Below are 20,765 nucleotides of genomic sequence, written 5' to 3'. Positions count from 1 at the left end.
GGAGGCATGTAGGTAAGTGTAGCGGTCAGTAGGTTTCCGATATAGGGTGGTATTTATGTGACCATCGCTTATTAGCACAGTAGTGTCCAGGAAATGGACCGCTTGTGTGGATTGATCTAGGCTGAGGTTGATGGTGGGATGGAAATTATTGAAATCATGGTGAAATTCCTCAAGGGCTTCTTTTCCATGGGTCCAGATGATGAAGATGTCATCAATGTAGCGCAAGTAGAGTAGGGGCGTTAGGGGACGAGAGCTAAGGAAGCGTTGTTCTAAGTCAGCCATAAAAATGTTGGCATATTGTGGGGCCATGCGGGTACCCATAGCAGTGCCGCTGACTTGAAGGTATATATTGTCCCCAAATGTGAAATAGTTGTGGGTGAGGACAAAATCACAAAGTTCAGCCACCAGGTTAGCTGTGACATTATCAGGGATCCTGTTAATAACTCACATGAGTTTCTATTACCTTTTGAAACCTATGACTGTAACTGCTGTAATGTGCAAACTCTGTGTCCTTTAGATCTAACCCAAGCTAATCTGCTTGGGGATCCCTTGTTTAAGCTTAGAAATGTCGCCTTCTCCAAATTCCAAGCAGCATAGTGATGCATATCAGGGATTGTTATTCCCTTCCCCCAGAGTTCAAACTTTGATGGGATGAGGGTTTGTGCACATCCCCTCTTCATGGGGGTATAGGGAGCAATCAATGAAGCCTTTTGTCCACTGATCTTCCACAAGGGTTCGTCTGTTACCAATAGGCCTTCTCTTGTTGGGCAGGAGATGACACCTCTTGTGGTAAACTATTTCATACATGAAAAAAGAACAGGAGTACTTGTGGCACCTTAGAGACTAACAAATTTATTAGAGCATAAGCTTTCGTGGACTACATGGTAATGCTTCTCTCCTGACTGTAGGGGGTGTCCAGCTTCATAGCTAATATCTTTATAGTTACAGAGAAAACATTTAAATATTACCTTTATAACATGGGATAGAGGTGATTGAAGTGAGATTAATTAATGCAACAACTCACACATTTCATAAAGTCCAAATACTAAACACATTCTTATAAACTTAACATCTGTTTTAACCATGCTAACACACAGGTGAGCCAGACTGGTTTCCAGTTAATCATTTGTCAGTTTTCAGTGAGGCCTAGGGCCTTGGCATGAGCTGGCACCAGGTCTTCCAGCATCACAGTTTGATGGTGTTTATGTTCACTTGACTTTTCTCTTCACTCCAAATGCTTTTCATCACACTCATTTCATGGGATTGTTTTGCTCTTTGTTTACCGGAAACATTTTTGCTTGGTATAGCAATATGTCTTGAACAAACAATTGTAGGCTTACTGGTGTTTTTTGGAACGTTGACTGCTGAAAGGAAAACTGAGACATTTCAGGTGTCCTGAAATAAGCTCCTAGGATCCATGGGAAGCCATATGAAAGTCTAAGACTGGACATATGATCACTGTAAGGGAGGGAGAGTATTGTCTTCCTAGCTTGGACCCTCTCCACACAAAAGAACTTGACAGGTTCTGCTGCCATTGAATCCTTCCAAAGGACCCAGGATTTGGCCCATTGACTTCAGCAGGAGTTACATACAAATCAAAGAAAAATTTTGAATTTCTGGTTTGAGCCCCTATTAAAGTTCCTGAAACCAAATATTTTGGTCTGAATAATAACATGGGAGCAATTAAAACATGCCAATTTGTTTTCTTGCAGGGAGACTTACTTCATGTCTCTTTTAGCTACTAGTAGATCACCAAGGGGGGCCCCCAACACTTCAAACTAAATTAACTGTATTATGTGATACAAAAAAAACCCCATACATAATGAAGCTGTTTTGGTTGCCAGGGCATCCTTTATAAAGTGGTGATCAATTCGGGAGAGACTTTTGTTGGGTTCCCTTGGCAATTTGTGTATTGTTCGCAAGATACACATGCCTGAAAACTGAAATGTTGCTTTTTTAACCTTGGCCCTGACTAAACTATAATCTAAAGCACTACGGTTTTTGTTTTTGCATACTTAATGTAATGAATGTAACTAATATCTGCCATATAAAAGATCGTCAGCTCAACAGAAATGCTGAGTATCTTCTGCATGTGTTAAGCCACTGAAATGGCTTCATGCTTTCTACTTGTTCTGAAACACTGAACAGAAATTTGTCCAGCCTTTTATTAGCAGTGCCACAGGCCTTCTGTAGAGACCCAAACTGGAAGGCAGACTTCTTTATAAAATTTCACATCCACTGTTTCCCCAATAATACACCCCCTCCATACACACTCTGGTTGTTCAGTTTAAAGTGTGTTCAGAAAAGAGAACTTGCTATTAAGAAGAGGTAGTACCCATGGTAACTTTTATATTGTGAATAACAATAAAATCACTTGAATGTCAGAAATGTTGGAAAACTGAATTTTCAGTTATTATAATAGAGATGATTACATGGTTTTGTCAAAACAGATTTTGTACGTGAATCACCCACTGATAAATACAGCGTAATTGCATACTATAGTTACCAGTGACAATTGTAATATTGGTAAAACTAATGTGATTCATTTGCTAATTGCAGGGCTTGTAATTCAGTGTTTACAGCACTAGAACATTGTCATGAAGCTATAGAAATAACCAGTGAAGATCATGTTATTCAGGTATGGAAAATCTGTCTCCTTTATTCCTTATGCTTTGCTGTATTTTCATGTTTTGATTTCATTGCCTGTTGGAAAGCTTTAATAAATGAAAGCAAATATGATGATCTACTTGTTTCTTTGCATATTACCATTTGCTGTATATGTAAGGTCTTTCCTTCATTGAGCTATCAGAAATATGATTTAAAAGCTGTTCCCAGTATTTTGCATTATGACTTCTTAATACAAAGCCAGAAAAATTGATTGTGAAAAATCCTAATAAAGTAATACATTTACAGCAGAGTACATAACAGAGTACATAACATATAGTACATAATGTATAGTATATAACAGAGTAAGATGGCCTTGACAGGCAAGTATTTATATAATTTTTATTTCATTGTTCTTTTGCCCCTCTCCTCTCCCTAATTTGAGAACTTTTTTGTAATTTTTGTCACTTCCATGATACTTGGCATCAAAAGCACGAGGATGGACACCCCACTACATGAGTGCGGTTATGGCCTCATACAGACTATCTCTGATGTGCAGGATGAATAGCAAGGCCATTTCCCTCCCCCCCCCCCCCCCCCCCCCCCCCCCCCCACTATTTCTCCCTTTCACTGTCTTTCCTCATGACTCCTTGATGCTTGTTATTTCTGTTAGCATGGCTAACAGTGCAAATCAAAATGGGACACTTTGTAATGTGATGTAATACAAGTTCCAGAAAATGGACAACATTTACAGCAGTTGTGCAATACATAATTTGACCGGTAGCATCAGAATTCAAATTGCTGTTTTCACAGGACATACTTTAGGCCTTCAGCTACAGATCCATTAATGCTGAGCAAATATGGCAATAGTTGAGGATATTCTTTGGAATGAAAATCATGTCTTTGCTTTAGCAGTACAGCACTTGCAAGCCTTTTTATTTGTTTGATGAAACTTTTGTGAGTAAGTTTGATTGTTTAAGAATCTTGTGTCTTTAAAACCCACGGATACTTATTTGTAGGGTTTTTTTTTTTTTTTAATCATTGTTAATGGATAATTGGCAGAGAAAATGATTAAATTATTTGCTATGAATAATTCACCCAGCTCTAATTCTGGCATATTGAATAAGATATGTTGGTTTGGTTTTGGTTTTTAATTAAAGAACTTTGGACAAATTCTGCATTAATTTGCAGTCCCTTGTCTTATTTCTGCTTCTTCACATGTTACACATAAATTGGGACCCATTCAAAACCCTATTGACTTTAGCAGGAGCAAGGTCAGGCCCATCAGCAAGTTCCTTGGTTTCGTAAGAGGAATAGTCTGGGCTATACTATGTGCATTCTTACAGCAAAAATGTATTGGTATAATGTACAGTAGGGCATTTTACTTTGTATCACAGAACACTTTTATATTTAGGTTTGAGTACAGCTTTTCTCTAAGTACTTGCTGGACTAAAATTTAAGGACCTCTATTTTGACAGTATGTTAACCCAGCCTTTGAACGGATGATGGGCTATCACAAGGGAGAGCTTATGGGAAAGGAGCTTACTGAGCTACCAAAAAGTGATAAAAACCGTGCAGACCTTTTAGACACTATCAATATGTGTATCAAAAAAGGAAAGGTAGGTAAATAATGATAAAATTATACAAAATATTCTATTTCTATGTTGCCATGTTATGTTCTTCTGGACTGAAAATGTGACATGTCCCAGTTCTTCTGATAAATCATGTATGTGGGGCCAGAACTTGGTCCCTGCTCTACAAAGGAACTGGCAAACCTGAGAATCTAGTCCTCTGGGGAATCCTCTGGTGGCACAGCGCCACTGTTTCAATGACACCCACCTCTGAGTCCCCTTTACAAAGGGAATCCCTGTGCTCTGATGAGGCCCAGCTACCCTAATTGCTCTGTGGGCAGCCAGCACAAAGTGGAGTAGCCTAGAGGCTGCTCTACTTTATGCCAGGGGCTGGACTGCTAGTCTGCTGCCCCAAGATTGGGAGGCCAGGGGATGATAAATGTGGCTTAATGATGCCTTTTGACCTTCTCCTCTCCCTGCTCCAAGCTGTACCAAACACAACACAGGCACAGCCCAGGATCTGGGATTACTCTTTTAGTGTACCATTTAAAGTTCTTGTCTGTCTGGCCATGAAAATGGCATTTCCTACTACATCGTTCCCCCAGTGTGCCATATTCCAATAGAGAGCTCATCTACAGATGCCAAAAGTGACTTCTGTTGTTCAGTTTTGGGCTATTCAGAGGCAACCAGCAAAGCTGACAGACCTTGTTGATTTCTTATTGTGGAGACGTCACTTTTGACCTAAACTGCACACATTGAAGTCAATAGGTGTTGTGTTCTTCACTTAAATGGGAGAGATTCAGATCCACCCATAGCCCTAACCCCATGATTCCTTCCATGCACAGACCCACCCCCAAACACTAGCCTGTGACTTCCAGAGTCTGCTCCTAGAGATACCAGAGAGCAGTGCTTAGTGGAGACCTTAACGGCCAATGATTTGCAGGGAGGATGAGGATAAACAGCAGGGTTGGGAAGGGTCAGGATTTCCTAGTGAGTGAGCCTGTCTCACCATTCAGGACTGGTAAAGGGAATATGGGATCAGCACAGTAAGGACTTAGGGAGGCAGACCAGACAGCTTCTGAGAACAGAAGTAGCTGGCAAATCTGACTGCTTTCAATACTGCCAACCTCAGATAGTCAAAAACCATGAGACGGGCTTAAAAAATTTTTAAAATACTAATTGTTTGGGGGGGGGGGGGGGGAGAGTATTTTCCTTCTGTTTTTTAGCCTTTGTGGTCACATTTTCCAGTCCTTCTCTACAACCATGAAGGACAGAGTCTTTTAAATTAAAGCTGAGATTCTCATGTAATCACATGACCCTATCTTTAAGAAAAACAGAAGACATGATAAATCATGAGAGTTAGCAACACTGCTGGCCTGTTGACTTTTCTTCGTTGGGCTACAGTGGATTATGATGAATAAGGAGAATGTCTTTGTTTAAAAGTTTAAATCCACCTTAGCCCTGAGATATTGTTACTGTCGGTGCTTGTGTGAAATCTGGAACCTCTGGTCACTTTTTTTTGGTAGAGGGATCTTAAAAATAATGAGGCTCCTGAGGGTGGAAAGTGAAGGGAATTTCAAAGTGAAATAGCTTTTTAAAATGTTCCTACTGGTGTTAGTTATTTAAAAAATATTGTGTTAAATTGTTTTCTGGAGACTTATTGTGTTAAATTTAAGAGCATAATTCAATCATTAGTATGAAACAGAGGGATTTTCATCCTGCTTTAAATTCCAATCTAGAGCTAGTTGAAAAAATTTAACTTTTTCCAACAGGAAAAGGGACTCCCCCGCCCCCCCATAAGTATCATGAAAAATTCATTCTGGATTTGCTTTTGTTTGTTTACCCAGTATAGAGCTGGCTGAAAAACCTTCCAGTTTTGAAAGGTGTTTAGTTTTTAGTTTGTTTTTTTCTTTCTTTTTTTTGCGGTGGGAGGGAGGGTGTTGGAGTCCTTTTTTTCATTACACATTTTTTTCACTTTTTTTGACCAGCTTGATTTTTATCTTCTTATGACCTTAATTATGGAGCCGTTAGGGCATATCCATCATGTAAAATTAATGTACAAAAAAAAGTCTGTAAAATACGCAGTAAAGCATGTCGCTAACAAATTCTGCCCCTTCCCTGTGCTGGTCTGAAAGGCCCTAGGTACGTACAGTGGAAACAGGATAGAGGTGGAGCAGGATGCTGCCTGCTGGAGGTCAGGAGAGGGAAACACAGTAGGTATCTCTAGGAGAAATTGTAGGAATTATATATAAACTCCTTTTCAAAAGAAATGCCTGGCTAACTTTCACACCACAATTATTTCTGTAAAATATGTGTCAAACATGGTGCTCTGAAAGGTTCTCCACTGATTATGAATTTAAAAAATAATCATGGGTATATTCTAGGGCTGTCAAGCAATCAAAAAAATTAATCGCACCGTTAATAATAGAATACCATTTATTTAAATATGTTTGGATGTTTTCTACATTTTCAAATATATTGATTTCAATTACAACACAGAATACAAAGTGTACAGTACTCACTTTATATTTATTTTTGATTACAAGTATTGGCACTATAAAAAAACAAAAGAAATAGTATTTTTCAATTCACCTAATACAAGTACTGTAGTGCAATCTCTTTATCATGAAAGTTGAATTTACAGATGTAGAATTATGTACAAAAAAAACCTGCATTCAAAAACAAAACAATGTAAAACTTGAGAGCCTGCAAGTCCACTCAGTCCTACTTCTTGTTCAGCCAATTGCTAAGACAAAAAAGTTTGTTTGCATTTACAGGAGATAATGCTGCCCATTTCTTATTTAAAATGTCACCTGAAAGTGAGAACAAGCATTTGCATGGCACCGTTGTAGCCAGCGTCGCAAGATATTTACATGCCAGATGCGCTAAAGATTTATATGTCCCTTCATGCTTCAACCACCATTCCAGGGGACATGTGTCCATGCTGATGATGGGTTCTGCTCGATAACAATCCAAAGCAGTGCAGACTGACACATGTTCATTTTCATTATCGGAGTCAGATGCCACCAGCAGAAGGTTGATTTTCTTTTTTGGTGGTTCGGGTTCTGTAGTTTCCGTGTCAGAGTGTTGCTCTTTTAAGACTTCTGAAAGCATGCTCCACACCTCATCCCTCTCAGATTTTGGAAGGCACTTCATTTTCTTAAACCTTGGGTCAAGTACTGTGCTATTTGTAGAAATCTCACATTGGTACCTTCTTTGCATTTTGTCAAATCTGAACTTGAAGTGTTCTTAAAATGAACACATGTCTTGGGTCATCATCCGAGACTGCTATAACATGAAATATACGGCAGAATGCAGATAAAAACAGAGCAGGGGACATACAATTCTCCCACACCAAGGTCAGTCACAAATTTAATTAATGCATTCTTTTTTTTAACGAGCATCATCAGCATGGAAGCGCGTCCTCCGGAATGGTGGCCAAAGCATGAAGGGGCATATCTGGCACGTAAATACCTTGCAATGATGGCTACAAAAGTGCCATACAAATGCCTGTTCTCACTTTCTGGTGACATTGTAAATAAGAAGAGGGCAGCATTTTCTCCTATAAATGCAAACAAACTTGTTTGTCTTAGCGATTGACTGAACAAGAAGTAGGACTGAGTGGACTAGTAGGTTCTAAAGTTTTACATTGTTTTGTTTTTGAGTGCAGTTATGTAACAAAAAAAATCTACATTTGTAAGCTGCGCTTTCACGACAAAGATTGCACAACAGTACTTGTATGAGGTGAAGTGAAAAATACTATTGCTTTTGTTTATCATTTTTACAGTGCAAATATATTATTTTTGATTACAAATATACTTTGATTTCAATTACAACACAGAATATAATATACATGAAAATGTAGAAAAACATCCAAAAATATTTTAATAAATTTCAATTGGTATTCTACTGTTTAACAGTGTGATTAAAACTGTGATTAGTCGCGATAAATTTTGTTGAGTTAATCGTGTGAGTTAAGTGCGATTAATCGACAACCCTAGTATATTATTTAATTAAATGTGACCTGGAATATCCTTGAAAGCTGTTTTCATTACATTGATTTAGGAATGGCAAGGGGTTTACTATGCAAGAAGAAAATCAGGAGACAGTATCCAACAACATGTGAGGATAACACCTGTGATTGGTCAGGGCGGGTAAGTTACCCAAAAGGTACACTTTATTTTGTGTAGTGTGTTAACCAAACTATTTTATATCCCCAGCGAGCTTGGTATGGAAACCCCAATGTGCTCAGTAATAGAGTGACATAGATAAATGTACAGTAAGCTATTGCTTATTCTTTGTGTCCTGCCTAGGGAATCAATAACAAATTATCAAAGCTGATCAATCAAGGGTGAAATTCTGTGATGTACATCCATTGCAGCCCCACTGAAGTCCATACAATTGCTCGTTGTGTACATCAGCACAGATTGTGGCCCAAAGAATTGCATGTAAAACAAGGGGGAAGAGGAGAAATAGCAATTATATTGAAGTGTAACAACGTCACTAATACAGAAAACTGCCAAATGTGTTAAACGTATCAAAAATCCAATGTTTAGGTGAACACTACATGAAAAGAATAAAAACAGCTTTTAAAATTACCTTCTCCAAAATCCAGAGTGTGAACAATTCATGGGGATCATTAGTCTGAGTAAAGGCTTCCTATTCCTCTCATCATGGGTACACATGCTTGCATGTACTCACAATTGCAGCGTATTATGCACAGGGTCAAATTCTTCCTTCAGATGTGCATATGCTCCTACCACAGGAGTTAATGACATGAGTATCCAAGGGCAGAACTTGGCTGTGAGATATAACGAATCCTCTTCACCTGGTATTATGTTTATGCTTTTGGTTTTCATATATGATCACTAAGGTCTCTGCTTTAGACAGCAGGGCCAATAGTGTGCTAATTGAATCATGTCGTTTTGCTTCTGTCTTAACCATTCAATTTAATAACAATCAATTATTTGTGTTGTTAGAAAAATTAGACATTTTGTGTCCATCAAGAAGCTGTGTTGTACCAATGAAAACAATAAACAGGTACTGTATTTCCTTTGTAATGTGTAATATGTCTGTGTTATCAGGCCTTTTCATTAACCTTTTGCCACTTTTCTCTTTACAACTGGTATATTAGACAACTTCTAAAACAAAAAGATAAAGTCAGATACTCTTCGGCGGTTTTTAAGACCATGTACCCTTATTTGAACAAAATCCTGTGCGGTTCATTTTTGTTTTTCTGTAGTCTTCAGTCTCTCTGTTCATTGACCTGATAGACACAAGTCAGTTAAAATATGCAGAAAAGTGTAGATCTAAAACCACCTTGTATATAAAACCTTGGATCTAAAACTGAATTAACATTGAGCATATTCTAGGCAGAGCTGGCAGCAGCATCTATTATGAAGGTTTTGATTTCTGACATTTGAATAGTTATTTGCAAACAAAGTGCACCTCAGCCTTCAAGCTAATTATCATGGGCAGACCCTGACACCCCTTTGCATCTCCCTTGACATGTTACTTCCGGGGGCTCTACAAGGCTGATGGGGGTCTGCCCTTGAGGTTTGAGGATCAAGGCCTAAAAGAAAGCATAACCCATGGAGGCTTAAAGGACCTACGAAAAAAACAAGCTAAGGCCATTATGTTCAAGTGAAGTTAGATAAAGCTTGCTTTGATCAATAGAAAAATCTTTTCTTACAGAACTGTGGTTCTGTAAGAGCTAGTCTTTTGAATTCACAACTAAGAACCTCTCTTGTTTGTACCAGGATATTAGGCACCGTTCGATCCTGAAAGAAATGTCAAAAGGAGTTTTTATTTAGATTGCAGGCTCATTGGGGCTGGGAATGTGTCCTTAGGTACGGCCACAAATTCAACTGCTCTTTATAAAAATAGACTATTTTGTAATAAGTTGAGAGGAATGATTTTGTTCAATGGATTCAGACATTGCAGATTTGCACCCTCTGGTGGCAAAGATAGGTTCAAACAAAGGGAAAGCAAGATCCAGTGTACGCTTTTACAAGCATAACCTGAATTTTTGGGCCAACTTCTGTGTTTGTTCAGCATTAGTATGGTAGACTGGAAATTCATTTGTAGCCTCAAGAAAATTAAAATTGAATCTTTTTTATAGAATTAAATGGAAGTAAAAAATAAAATTATTACAATGTCTCCTGTGTTGTTTAATTAAATATTAAATTAAAATATTTTTTCTGTGTAAAGTGGGTGTATCCTTAATGTTGACAAGCCTTATGTTGACATTTAAATTGTTTGGTTTTGGAACTAACACCCCATTGAGATACATGGGGCCATACATACTTCCCAGAGCTAGTTTTCACATTATTGTGCAGATTCAGGAAGACAACACTGCTCGTTTATTTCATTTGGTGTTTGACAGCTTCTTTGATGTGTGATTAATACAGTATTCAAGTTCACAAAATAAGATACCGCTCACTGTGCAGATATTCCCTGTCTGATCATGTGTTGCCTGGTTCTCCAGGGAGCTTCACTATATCCATGGTCTCTGCTAAGCTCCTTGGGCTTGGCTCCTTTTCGATTGGGATCCAAACACCGGTCACAATTGGCATCAAAACAAGACCTCACTCACAGAAAATTGTGCAGACCTGTGACCCACCTTCTCCTTTTTCACATGAGGAATGAAATAGTTAACAGTGTTGACATTTAAATTTTCAGTGGACACATGAATAAATGCTGAGATTGATAGATTTTAAAGCCAGACGGTACATTGTGATCATCTGGTCTGACCTCCTGTATAACACAGGCCATAAAACTTCTCTGAATTAATTCCTGTTTGAACTAGAGCATATCTTTTAGAAAAACATCCAGTCTTGACTTAAATAACTCCAATGATGGAGAATCTACCCCGACCCTTGGTAAGTAGTTCTAATGGTGAACTACCCTCTCTGAATGGGGCAGGTCATTCTTCTCCGCGCTATTTTCTCGGTTCTTAAGTCAGACTCGTCTCTGCTGTGGTTACCCTAGGTGTGCATTTTTGAGATTTCTTCATAACCGTAACAGCTAGAGACTTATATTTGTTAAAATGAAAGCTGAGATTATGGAAAACAAGATATCAGCACTTCTCTAAAGCTAGCTAAGGCATATGGTCACATACTGGTTGTTTCCAAACCCTGGATATACTGCACCTAGTATGACCGGTGGTAAGGGGGCATGTTCAGTTAGCTTGCAGGCATGAGAGCAGGAACTTGGAGAAAGCTCATGCAGCTACCTTTTGAAACAGCAGTAACATGCACGGTGTAGTGTGGTGCCTCCAAGCTTCACTGAGCTATCTTGTCCTATGCAGACATCATGGCTCTGCAGATCTCCACTTACTTTTTAGTGCTGTGCTCCCTACCAGTGTGCCTCATATTGGTAGGTTTTTGTCTGATGATGAGGTACCTAGATTAACCTGCATTCTTTTACTTGCTGAGCTGTACAATAGCACACGGAATGACAGACTGGGGGATTATGGATATGTTAATAAAATTTGGGCCAGAACAGTGACCCAACATCAAAAATAAATCACAGGACTTCAGGGGCATTTGTTCAATCCCTGTAATCCAATTATGGTCATAAAGGGGAATTTGTTCCTAAAAGCAAGATCAGCAATTGACTGGGCTGGATTTTGCTGTCAGTTTGAGTCTGCAGTAACTCCACTGAAGTTGTCATAAGTCTATAATGTATGAATCCGTCTATAGTTCAAGCATAGTTCATGGTCTTGATGTCAAATGGTTTTTATTGCTGAGAGAGTCACAGATGAAATAAAGGCCTTTAATTATGGAATATATGAGTCATGGCATTTAGTCACATTATTACAAGGATGGTGTTCTGCGTAGTAGCTTGGATGGTTACCTACTTGGGGTGGCTAGCCCCACTCACAGCTTGCACCACTATTTACGCTCTGTTTTGTGCACACTAGCTCAATCGGAGCTAGAGCAGGTATGTTGCCTCGTGCTGGGATTTACACCTTGTGACGTTTCTGGGGTACCCATGTTGTGAGGCATCTCACCACCACCTGCCCTTGGTGTGAAGCAGTCTTGTCTGTGCCGGCTGTGGTTCAACTCCCTGAAACCACCAGTCTCTGGCAGCACAAGCACTGTCTTCCGTGTCTCCACAGACCTCACCCTCTCGGTGCAGGCTAGTGATAGGCACACACCAAACCCCAAGTCCTTGGAGTGGTCCCTGCTGTATGCAGCCCCTATCAATGGACGCACAGAAATTACCAGGTAAGCTGTCCCTGAAGGAATAGTACACACACAGTTTGACTGGTACCACTCGGGATCGGGTCCTTTATAACCTCAGAACTCAAATATATTTATAGTGAAACAATCATAAGTTTATTATCAAGGATTACGTTTTAAGAGATAGTGAGTAAGGATAATGAGTGGAAACAAAAATGATTACAGATATAACGTAAAACACAATCCTATCACTTATCAGTGCTTATCTTTCCTATTTAATAAATTAGAAGATTTCCCCCTAAGGGTTAAACATTTGCACATTGTCAGTCTTGAAAACAGGACACCTGGCAACCCTAGCCCATTGTGAAATAATACAATGCTTAATTTACATGTCAGTTGCTAGATGGACAAACACTCCTGGTCTGAGTGAAAACCTGTCTCTTCTGGTGACTCACATCCTGAGTGTCTGTATCAAGGTATATTTTCAGTACATATACACAGCCCCTTAAATGTCATCCCTACATACATCACACAATATTATTCACCAGCATGATCCTGGCTTCCGTTTAAGATCTTACACAACACTCTATGGATAAATACTATGAAAGCAATATGTTAGTTGTAGTGAGTTTGTCAGTCCTGCTAGGAGTTGCTGTTACATGACCGTGAATCCCTTGCCAGCTGGGATTCAGGAGTTCTTAATGTGACACTCCTCCAGCTCCAAGTGAAAATATATCCTAAAACTGCTTGCATTTAACACTTCAGACTTTACACACAGACACACACAGCTGCTTACATTCTCATGCATTGTCCACTTTTTTTAAAATGTGAAAATTAAATTAAATTTGTTTTTTGCCATTTGTTACACTTCATCAGGGATGTCCTTGTAGATAGGTTTCTACGTGGTAGTCTCTAAGGTATGTATTTGTACACCAGACTTGTTACATAGAAAAAAATATATGAAGGATTTGTGCATAGAAAACTTTACTATACTATAGTCTTTACTATAATCTTGTACCCAGAAGTAAAGATTTGTGAATGGGAATTCATTACTCGTGCTTAAAAAGAAGCACAGGCTTAATACATGCTTTGTTGAATTGGGGCCTTGTAGTATCCAGCCTGAGGTTTGCACACCTGCAAATTCCCACCTGCCTCTCCCCTAGCAACCAATTGGCTCAACATTAAATGTGTAATCTCCCTTGTTCTTTCAGGCCAGCTGGGGGGATTCTTGCCTGCAGGGGGAAGAATGGCTGAGGGAAGGGGGAATGTATTCAGAACTAGTATGTATCTTTTACTTGGGCACTGACAGCAATAGTGGATGGAGGCTTCCTATTAAACAGGGTGACCACTGAGGTGTCCCCCGCAGTTGTGCGGTAAAGACAGAAGAGATGGTTAAGGGATGACTTGATCGCAATGTATAAATATTTGTATGGGAAACAAATTTTATAATTGAAGAGCCTTTGCCTTTGCAGACAAAGGTATAACACAATCCAGTGGCTGGAAGTTGAAGCTGGACAAATTCAAACTAGAAATAAGGTGCACGTTTTTAACAGTCAGGGTAATTAATCAGTGGAACAATTAACCAAGGGTTGTGGTGGAGTCTTCATCACTAGACACTTTAAAATCAAGATTGGCTGTTTTTCTGAAAGGTGTACTCTAGTTCAAATAGGAATGAATTCACCCAAATCCTATGGCCTGTGTTATGCAGGTGATCAGATTAGATTATCACAATGCTCACCTTTGTCCGTATAGTCTAGGAATTTGATTCCCTAAGGGTTCAAACTATTCCCCAGAGAACTTTCAGTTTGAGCCCACAGCAGCTGTTTTTGCGCACACTAGCAGTGGGATGTGCATGGTAAACATCACCTCGACATTGCGGTAAAGCTTGTCGAAACTCCTTGAATTATTTTAGCCCCCCCCCCCAAAAAAAAAGCCTCCTTGCCCCAGCAGAAATTTTTGTGAAAAACATTTGATAGTTGTTAAGTATCTCACATGCTTTCACTGATACAACATTTGACGTGGCATCATTTCACACAATACTTTGCCCTGGCATATTGCTTTAGGCCATAACAAAGATCTAACCCAGCAAAACATTCTTTGATCCAAGGATATTCTGTTTAGGCTATTGTAACCCTTCTGGCATTATTCATGCTGAATAACCACTGTGAAATAGTTAGCTCCTTGTAGCTGTTTCTGCCTCTTCTCCCCTGCCCCTTCTTTTCAGCATGGTGGATGTGAACGATTAAGCAGGCTCTATCCCTCATTTGGGGCCCAGTGCTGCCACCTGCACCCACAGAGAGTCGTATCGTACTACGTAAGTAGTCCTGTTGATGGGACTGCTCGCAGAGGGCTATGAGGCAGGCCATGTGGAGCCCAGGTGACGGTGCAGGCTACTCCTATAATGGTGTAAGCTATGTCATGCCCTTGCAGTACATTTTGTGGGCATAAGGCATGGGGATGGCTTCTACTGCACCCCCCTGGGGATGTAAAAGGGACAGGTTTGACATTACAACCCAGAGGGGCCTACAGTGATCCTAGAAGTCCTTGGAAAAGTCTGCCTTCACTTGCATTGTGAAGCCTTGAGCGGCCCTGTCTCCTCAGTGTGGCTGGGGATGCACTAGCACTGTCCTTGGGCTCACCAATTCTTTCCCAAAAGGATACTGAGGGTTAGCTGACCATTTGTGTCCTGTGTGAGCTGCCACATTCCTTGGTTGAATGCAGCTGGCAGGGCAAACTGCTGCAGCTGTGTGGACGACACAGGTTAAAACACTTGGGATGTACATGCTACTAGCCTCTGCTGACCTAGGGAATGTGCAATGTCCATTTGCATACCCCATTGCTTTCTTTGGTGACTCCTCCTTCATTTGTTTATTGCAGCGTGCTATGTCAGACACAGTATGCAGGCTGCTCGGGGCTTGGTGCAGCCCCACATGATTCCCTGTAACTCAGTGGTAGCAAGTCAGGTGACTTACCAACTCACTACCATAAACTTCATGCTCCTGCAGAACCTAATGCATGGGCATAGGATGGATGAGGAGTGTGATCAGAGTAGGGTACTAATCACCATGAGCAAGGGTGGCAAAACTGAGCTCCTAGTTAGAGTTCTGTGAATAACCGATTTTTTTTTTTTTTTTTTGGTTTGCTGGCTGAACCAAAAAAGTGGTACTTGGTGAATTTGTTTTGGGTCAAACAAGATGTTTTGGTTTTGAGTTTAATCTTTTTAAAATTACAGTAAAATTCAAAATTTATAGTAGTTTCTAATCGAAACATCAAAATGTTTCATTTTGAAAACATTGACATGTTTTGATACTTACTTTAAAAAAAAAATTGAGGGGTGTTAGGGTGGGTCACCAAAAATTTTGGTGAATTCACACAATGTTTCAGTTAACCTGAATCTGTATTTTTGGGCAAAAAATGTTTTGGACGGACCACTTCACCCAGCTCTACTACTGGTGTGACTAGAGTAAAATACAATGTCCAACTATTATTTTAACAAGGGGCTTCAGCAAACTTTCCCCTTTAGTGTTTGATTGGCAACACATAAATAAGGGTGTGCGTGCCTGTAGAGAGGAGGGTTGTGGGACTGAGCGATCTGTTCACTTGTTATCCCACTTCAACAAAAATACTTTCTAAAAACCATAACCAGAGAATGAGGCAACATGATGTGGCAATTACATTCTGTTAAGTCTGTTCTGCCTGAGAAGTGTATACTTTATTCCTGGAAACATACAGAGCATATTGATAATACAGAGTAGTGTTCAATTTGTGTAATTTGAAATCTGGTGTTTATGTGAAAACTTAGTAAGGGGGTGATGATATCTTGCCCAAGAAGAGAAATATTTTAAATACAGAGTGGAGCAATCTGGTGCACTCCAGTGGCAAAAAAAGACCTTAGTAATCTTATGATCAACAAGGATGATTAAACATTATCCAGGAACATGCAGCAAACTTCATCAGAATCAGGTAATTTCCCTGCCCAAGAGATTTTTCACAAGGCCAGTGCATCACTGGTCCTTGAAAATGTACTTGCAAAATTGGTTTATACAGTACCAGGAAAGCAGTTTTTAAATTACGGTAGAGTAGGCAAAAAGTACCTGATATTTTTTTTACTTTTTATTGAGGGAAGTCAATATTTCAGGGTGACTGACTTAGGAAAACACAATTAAAAATGAATGTCTGCTCCCTTACAGTCATAGGTATCAAACTGAGAAGCACTCATAATGCATAAAAGCACAACAGTATCTGTAATTTCCTATGCCATGTGCTTGTTGCCTCTCACATTGTTGCTCTTTCTTCTTAGAATGCAATTATATCTATGGAATCTTTTTTAAAAGAATTTTTGCAAATAATTGAACAGACAGTGCTTGTTGAGGATCATATTGAATGTAACCCTTTTAAATGTTTTCTTTTTACATATTTTACTTTTGGTACCACTTCAGCTCTACAAGATTCATCGTGATGAGAAGTATGCAGGAGACAATTCACAGGCAGGTTAGAATATGATCATTTATCTATATATGCTTCTTCATTTTAAAAAAAACAATGAGGCCAGATTATTTGCTAGGGTAAATCAGTGTAGTTCCATTCTGTTCAGTCCAATGGGGTACCCCATCAGAAGGGCTGGCCCATGACTGACTGAGGCCAACTGGCAATGTACTGATAAACAACGTGTATCACTTATAAACAAGTTTTGAATAATAGTCCCCACTTTTATATTACCTTTATTTTATGGCATAGAGCACTTAGCCAGTGCTCAGAGTTAAAATACAACGGTTGTAGTTGTATTTAATAGTGGGTCAGATCTTTAGCTGGTATAAATTGGCAGAGATCCACTGCCTGAACTGAAAGGTGCTGTACTGATTTATGCCAATGGAGGATTTGGGCTAATGCCTTCCAAGTAGGGTGACCAGATGTCCCGATTTTATAGGGACAGTCCCAATTTTGGGGTCTTTTTCTTATATAGGTACCTATTATCCCCCACCCCTGTCCCGATTTTTCACATTTGCTGTCTGGTCACCCTACTTCCAAGTTAGGACCATTAAAGGGCTGGAAGAAAAGCACATGGGTCACTAAAACTTGTCTATGTATGGCTGACTCTTCTCTAAAGAACCAGTTCTGGTGTGTTCTTGGTGTTGAGAATGAGATGTTGTTGAATACAGGACTGAAAGTTGGGAATTCCTGCTTTCTAATTCCTAATCTGACATTGATTCCTTTGCTTGCGTTTCTTAGGTTTCCTACCCCATGTCATGTTTGGTTACAAGACAAATTGTATTCATTTTAACTATTTTTCAACTTTCCTTTATATCATTTAAGGACAGTTAAAATTTACTAGTGAATGAAATGTAAGATGCATTCATTATGCAGTTACTTGTAATTTCCATGTAAATAAGTTACATACATAAAAGTTTGTTACAAGGACGAGGGAGAAGAACTGTTCTTGTTAACCTCTGAGGATAGGACAAGAAGCAAAGGGCTTAAATTGCAACAAGGGAGGTTTCGGTTGGACATTAGGAAAAACTTCCTAACTGTCAGGGTGGTTAAGCACTAGAATAAATTGCCTAGGGAGGTTGTGGAATCTCCATTGTTGGAGATTTTTAAGAGCGGGTAAGACAGGGATGTTCTAGGTAATATTTAGTTCTGCCTTGAGTGATGGGGACTGGACTAGACAACCTCTTGAGGTCTCTTCCAGTCCTAAGATTCTGATTCTGTACATATACTCTCCTTGCAGAAAGTCATCATGTTCAAGTTCTCAGCCAAAAGTTTGTCACAGAAGTTATTCTATGTATCCCAGTATCCAGGGGAAGTGGGAGAAGGAAATAAAGCTAAGACATTCACTTTTTCAGAAAATATGCACTGTTAGGTAATAAAAGTACTTTATCTGAGGAGGAAGGGGCACAAGAGCAGTTTTTAGGGTTGTCCTCTTTTATTGATCTAAATGATCTGCCATTTTAAACAGATACAGCTTTCTTCCTTTTTCTGTTTGACTTTCTCAGGTTCTTATACTTCCCCCATCATCAGAGTTTTTGGGTGTAGTATCTAAACCTTTCCTGCCCCAAATCATGGTGTAGTGTTGCTGTGCACTGTTAAATAGCTCCTGTGTTTCATTTAGAGAGTTACTGTTTTCCAGTAGTGGTTGAAGTGATCCCTTACCTACCTTTTAAGGATGTCTATTAATATTTGTAAAACACTGAGATCTTTATGGTGTAAGATAGTAATAGTAGTAAAACTATGTGCAATTTCCTGTTCCTATTACAATCACTGCCATAAAAAATGATTCATGTTGTGTTATGCTATTTGCTCCTAACACTATGTTCTTATAATAAATGGCATCCTTCTTTTCCACCTTTCCTTTACTGGCTATAGAATCTGGGAACAGGGGAAGATGGGAATACCTGTGATTCAAATTGCAGAATGCTGAAATGGTCACAATGTTACTGCTTACTTGTATATTTTACAGCTTCTATGATGCATTTTGATTCCACCCTCTGAATGTGACAGAGTTCTGTGAGAACAGGAAGGCACACTGCATGAAGTCATGTTGGTTATTATGGAGTGCAATGAAAATAGAAAATCTTGATGTTGTCATGATTCATTGAAAATGTATCTACAGTAGGAGACCTTCTAATCACCAAGTCATAAATAAATCTTCATCTCAATGTTCAACAGAAGTTTTCTATTAAAGTTGTTGCCTTTGTATAAAATCTTCTTTATGTACTGTATCTGCTCATGCAAACAAGACATTGATGGTTCGCTAAAGGCCAATGCTGGGCAGTCTTCCTCCACCAAAATTGCCATTGCATCTCAGTCTGGACCTGTAACATCATTACTTATTCCACCCCAGGACTTCACCACACAGCAGTCTCTGCTGAGGTTCTTGTGACCTCAACAAGGGTCATCTTGCTCTCTTCTTGTGAGCACCTACTTCGTTCTTCTAGAAAGCGAGACTAGTGCTTCAAACTCACCCACCTCCTTGCAGTGACTTTATTTTAAGTTGCCTCTTATTTCTTGCTTTGGGATGTTTATGGTTATGTACCAACAAATCACACTTTTGACGCATATTTGTACCTTAATGATATTCCATCTCAATATTTAGCAAACTTTTAAAATACGGAATTAACCTATTAGCAAAGACTTTAGTTCAGTGTGGGTAAGTGTAGAGTGCCTGGTTTCGCTCTTTGTTTTTTAAAAAGTGTGGGTTTTTTGTAGCCATTCAGTCTCAGAATCCCCCCTTGCCCCTGCCTCCCCATGGTGGTGGTTGGGTTATATGCATTTGGTCAGAATACAAAATAGGGCCAAATACATCACTAGCTAAGCAGTCTCAACTCCACTGAGTTTGCTAGTTGCTCCTGCTAACACCAGTGATGACTTTGACCATTATTTGATTATTTATTTATATTTTGTTAGAACCTGAAGGCCTCAGCCAGGCCAGGACCCCATTGTACTAGGCATTGTACAAACATATAGTAAATGGCGGTCCCTGCCTCAGTTGAGTTTACAGTCTAAGGCCCCAGTCCTGCACAGGGTTGTTGGATACATGCTTGAGCTGAAGCATGTGTGTCGTCCTGCTGAAGTCAATAGGATTACTCAGATGTTTAAAGATAAGCACTTGCATACGTCCATGCAGGATTGGGACCTAAAGACAAGACTTAGCAGGTGGGTGAACAAACAGGTGGGGAGAAGGGATGATAGTATAGCTGCATGCACAATTTGTAGGTGTAATAACCCAATCAGTAGCAGTAATCACAACCAGTAGCAAGAATGTAACAGAGGAGCTGGGATCTTGATCCCTTAATGCAACTCAGTAAATTCAGGAAAGTGGCTTTCAAACTTTCACCGCTGTGTGGAATAAGATAAAACCCTGTCACCTTCTTGTACAGGAAATTTTGGGATTTTAAAGTAACCCTGGACCTCTAATGGGGAAAAAGCTACTCTCAGGGCTTGTCTACACTCGATATGCTACAGTAGCAGAGATGACACAGTGAAGACACTACCTACGCCAACGGGAGAGGTTCTCTTGTTGGCATAGGTAATCCACCTCCCGAGATGCAGTAGCTAGGTTAATGAAAGAATGCTTTCATCAACCTAGTGCTGTCTACATCGGGGTGAAGTCATCTTAACTGTGTCACTTAGGGATGTAGATTTTTCACACCTCTGAGGGACATAGTTGGGTTGACCTAACTTTTTAGTGCCACTGAATCACAACATCTACTGAACATTCTTAAGACAAACTTTTGATCAATTTTTAGTCCCTTTACAATATTTATAGTTTACATTATTTTAAATTCTAAGACATTTTAGTAAAATCATATACCATTAAGCTTCCAACCAATAGTACTGTGTACATTATAATATTATATCTTTATACTATTGTATGTTCACATTAGATGCATACCTCCAGCATCAC

At 39.4% G+C, this 20,765-nt stretch overlaps 1 protein-coding gene across 3 annotated transcripts in view; it reads left to right on the top strand.

Annotated features, from left to right (window-relative positions):
- The window catches only part of PDE8B (phosphodiesterase 8B), a 153,705-nt gene that overhangs the window by 104,646 nt on the left and 28,294 nt on the right, over positions 1-20,765 (top strand). For all 3 annotated transcript variants that reach the window (XM_005288297.4, XM_065550073.1, XM_065550074.1), the window contains exons 7-11: positions 2,560-2,638; positions 4,083-4,223; positions 8,241-8,329; positions 9,155-9,215; positions 16,801-16,852. In XM_005288297.4, coding sequence (XP_005288354.3) covers positions 2,560-2,638; positions 4,083-4,223; positions 8,241-8,329; positions 9,155-9,215; positions 16,801-16,852 — 422 coding nt within the window. The remainder of the gene's footprint in view (positions 1-2,559; positions 2,639-4,082; positions 4,224-8,240; positions 8,330-9,154; positions 9,216-16,800; positions 16,853-20,765) is intronic.

The sequence above is a fragment of the Chrysemys picta genome, chromosome 6, assembly GCF_011386835.1.
Source record: "Chrysemys picta bellii isolate R12L10 chromosome 6, ASM1138683v2, whole genome shotgun sequence".
Classification (NCBI taxonomy): domain Eukaryota; kingdom Metazoa; phylum Chordata; order Testudines; family Emydidae; genus Chrysemys; species Chrysemys picta.
This window is presented reverse-complemented; position numbering and strand designations above follow the sequence as displayed.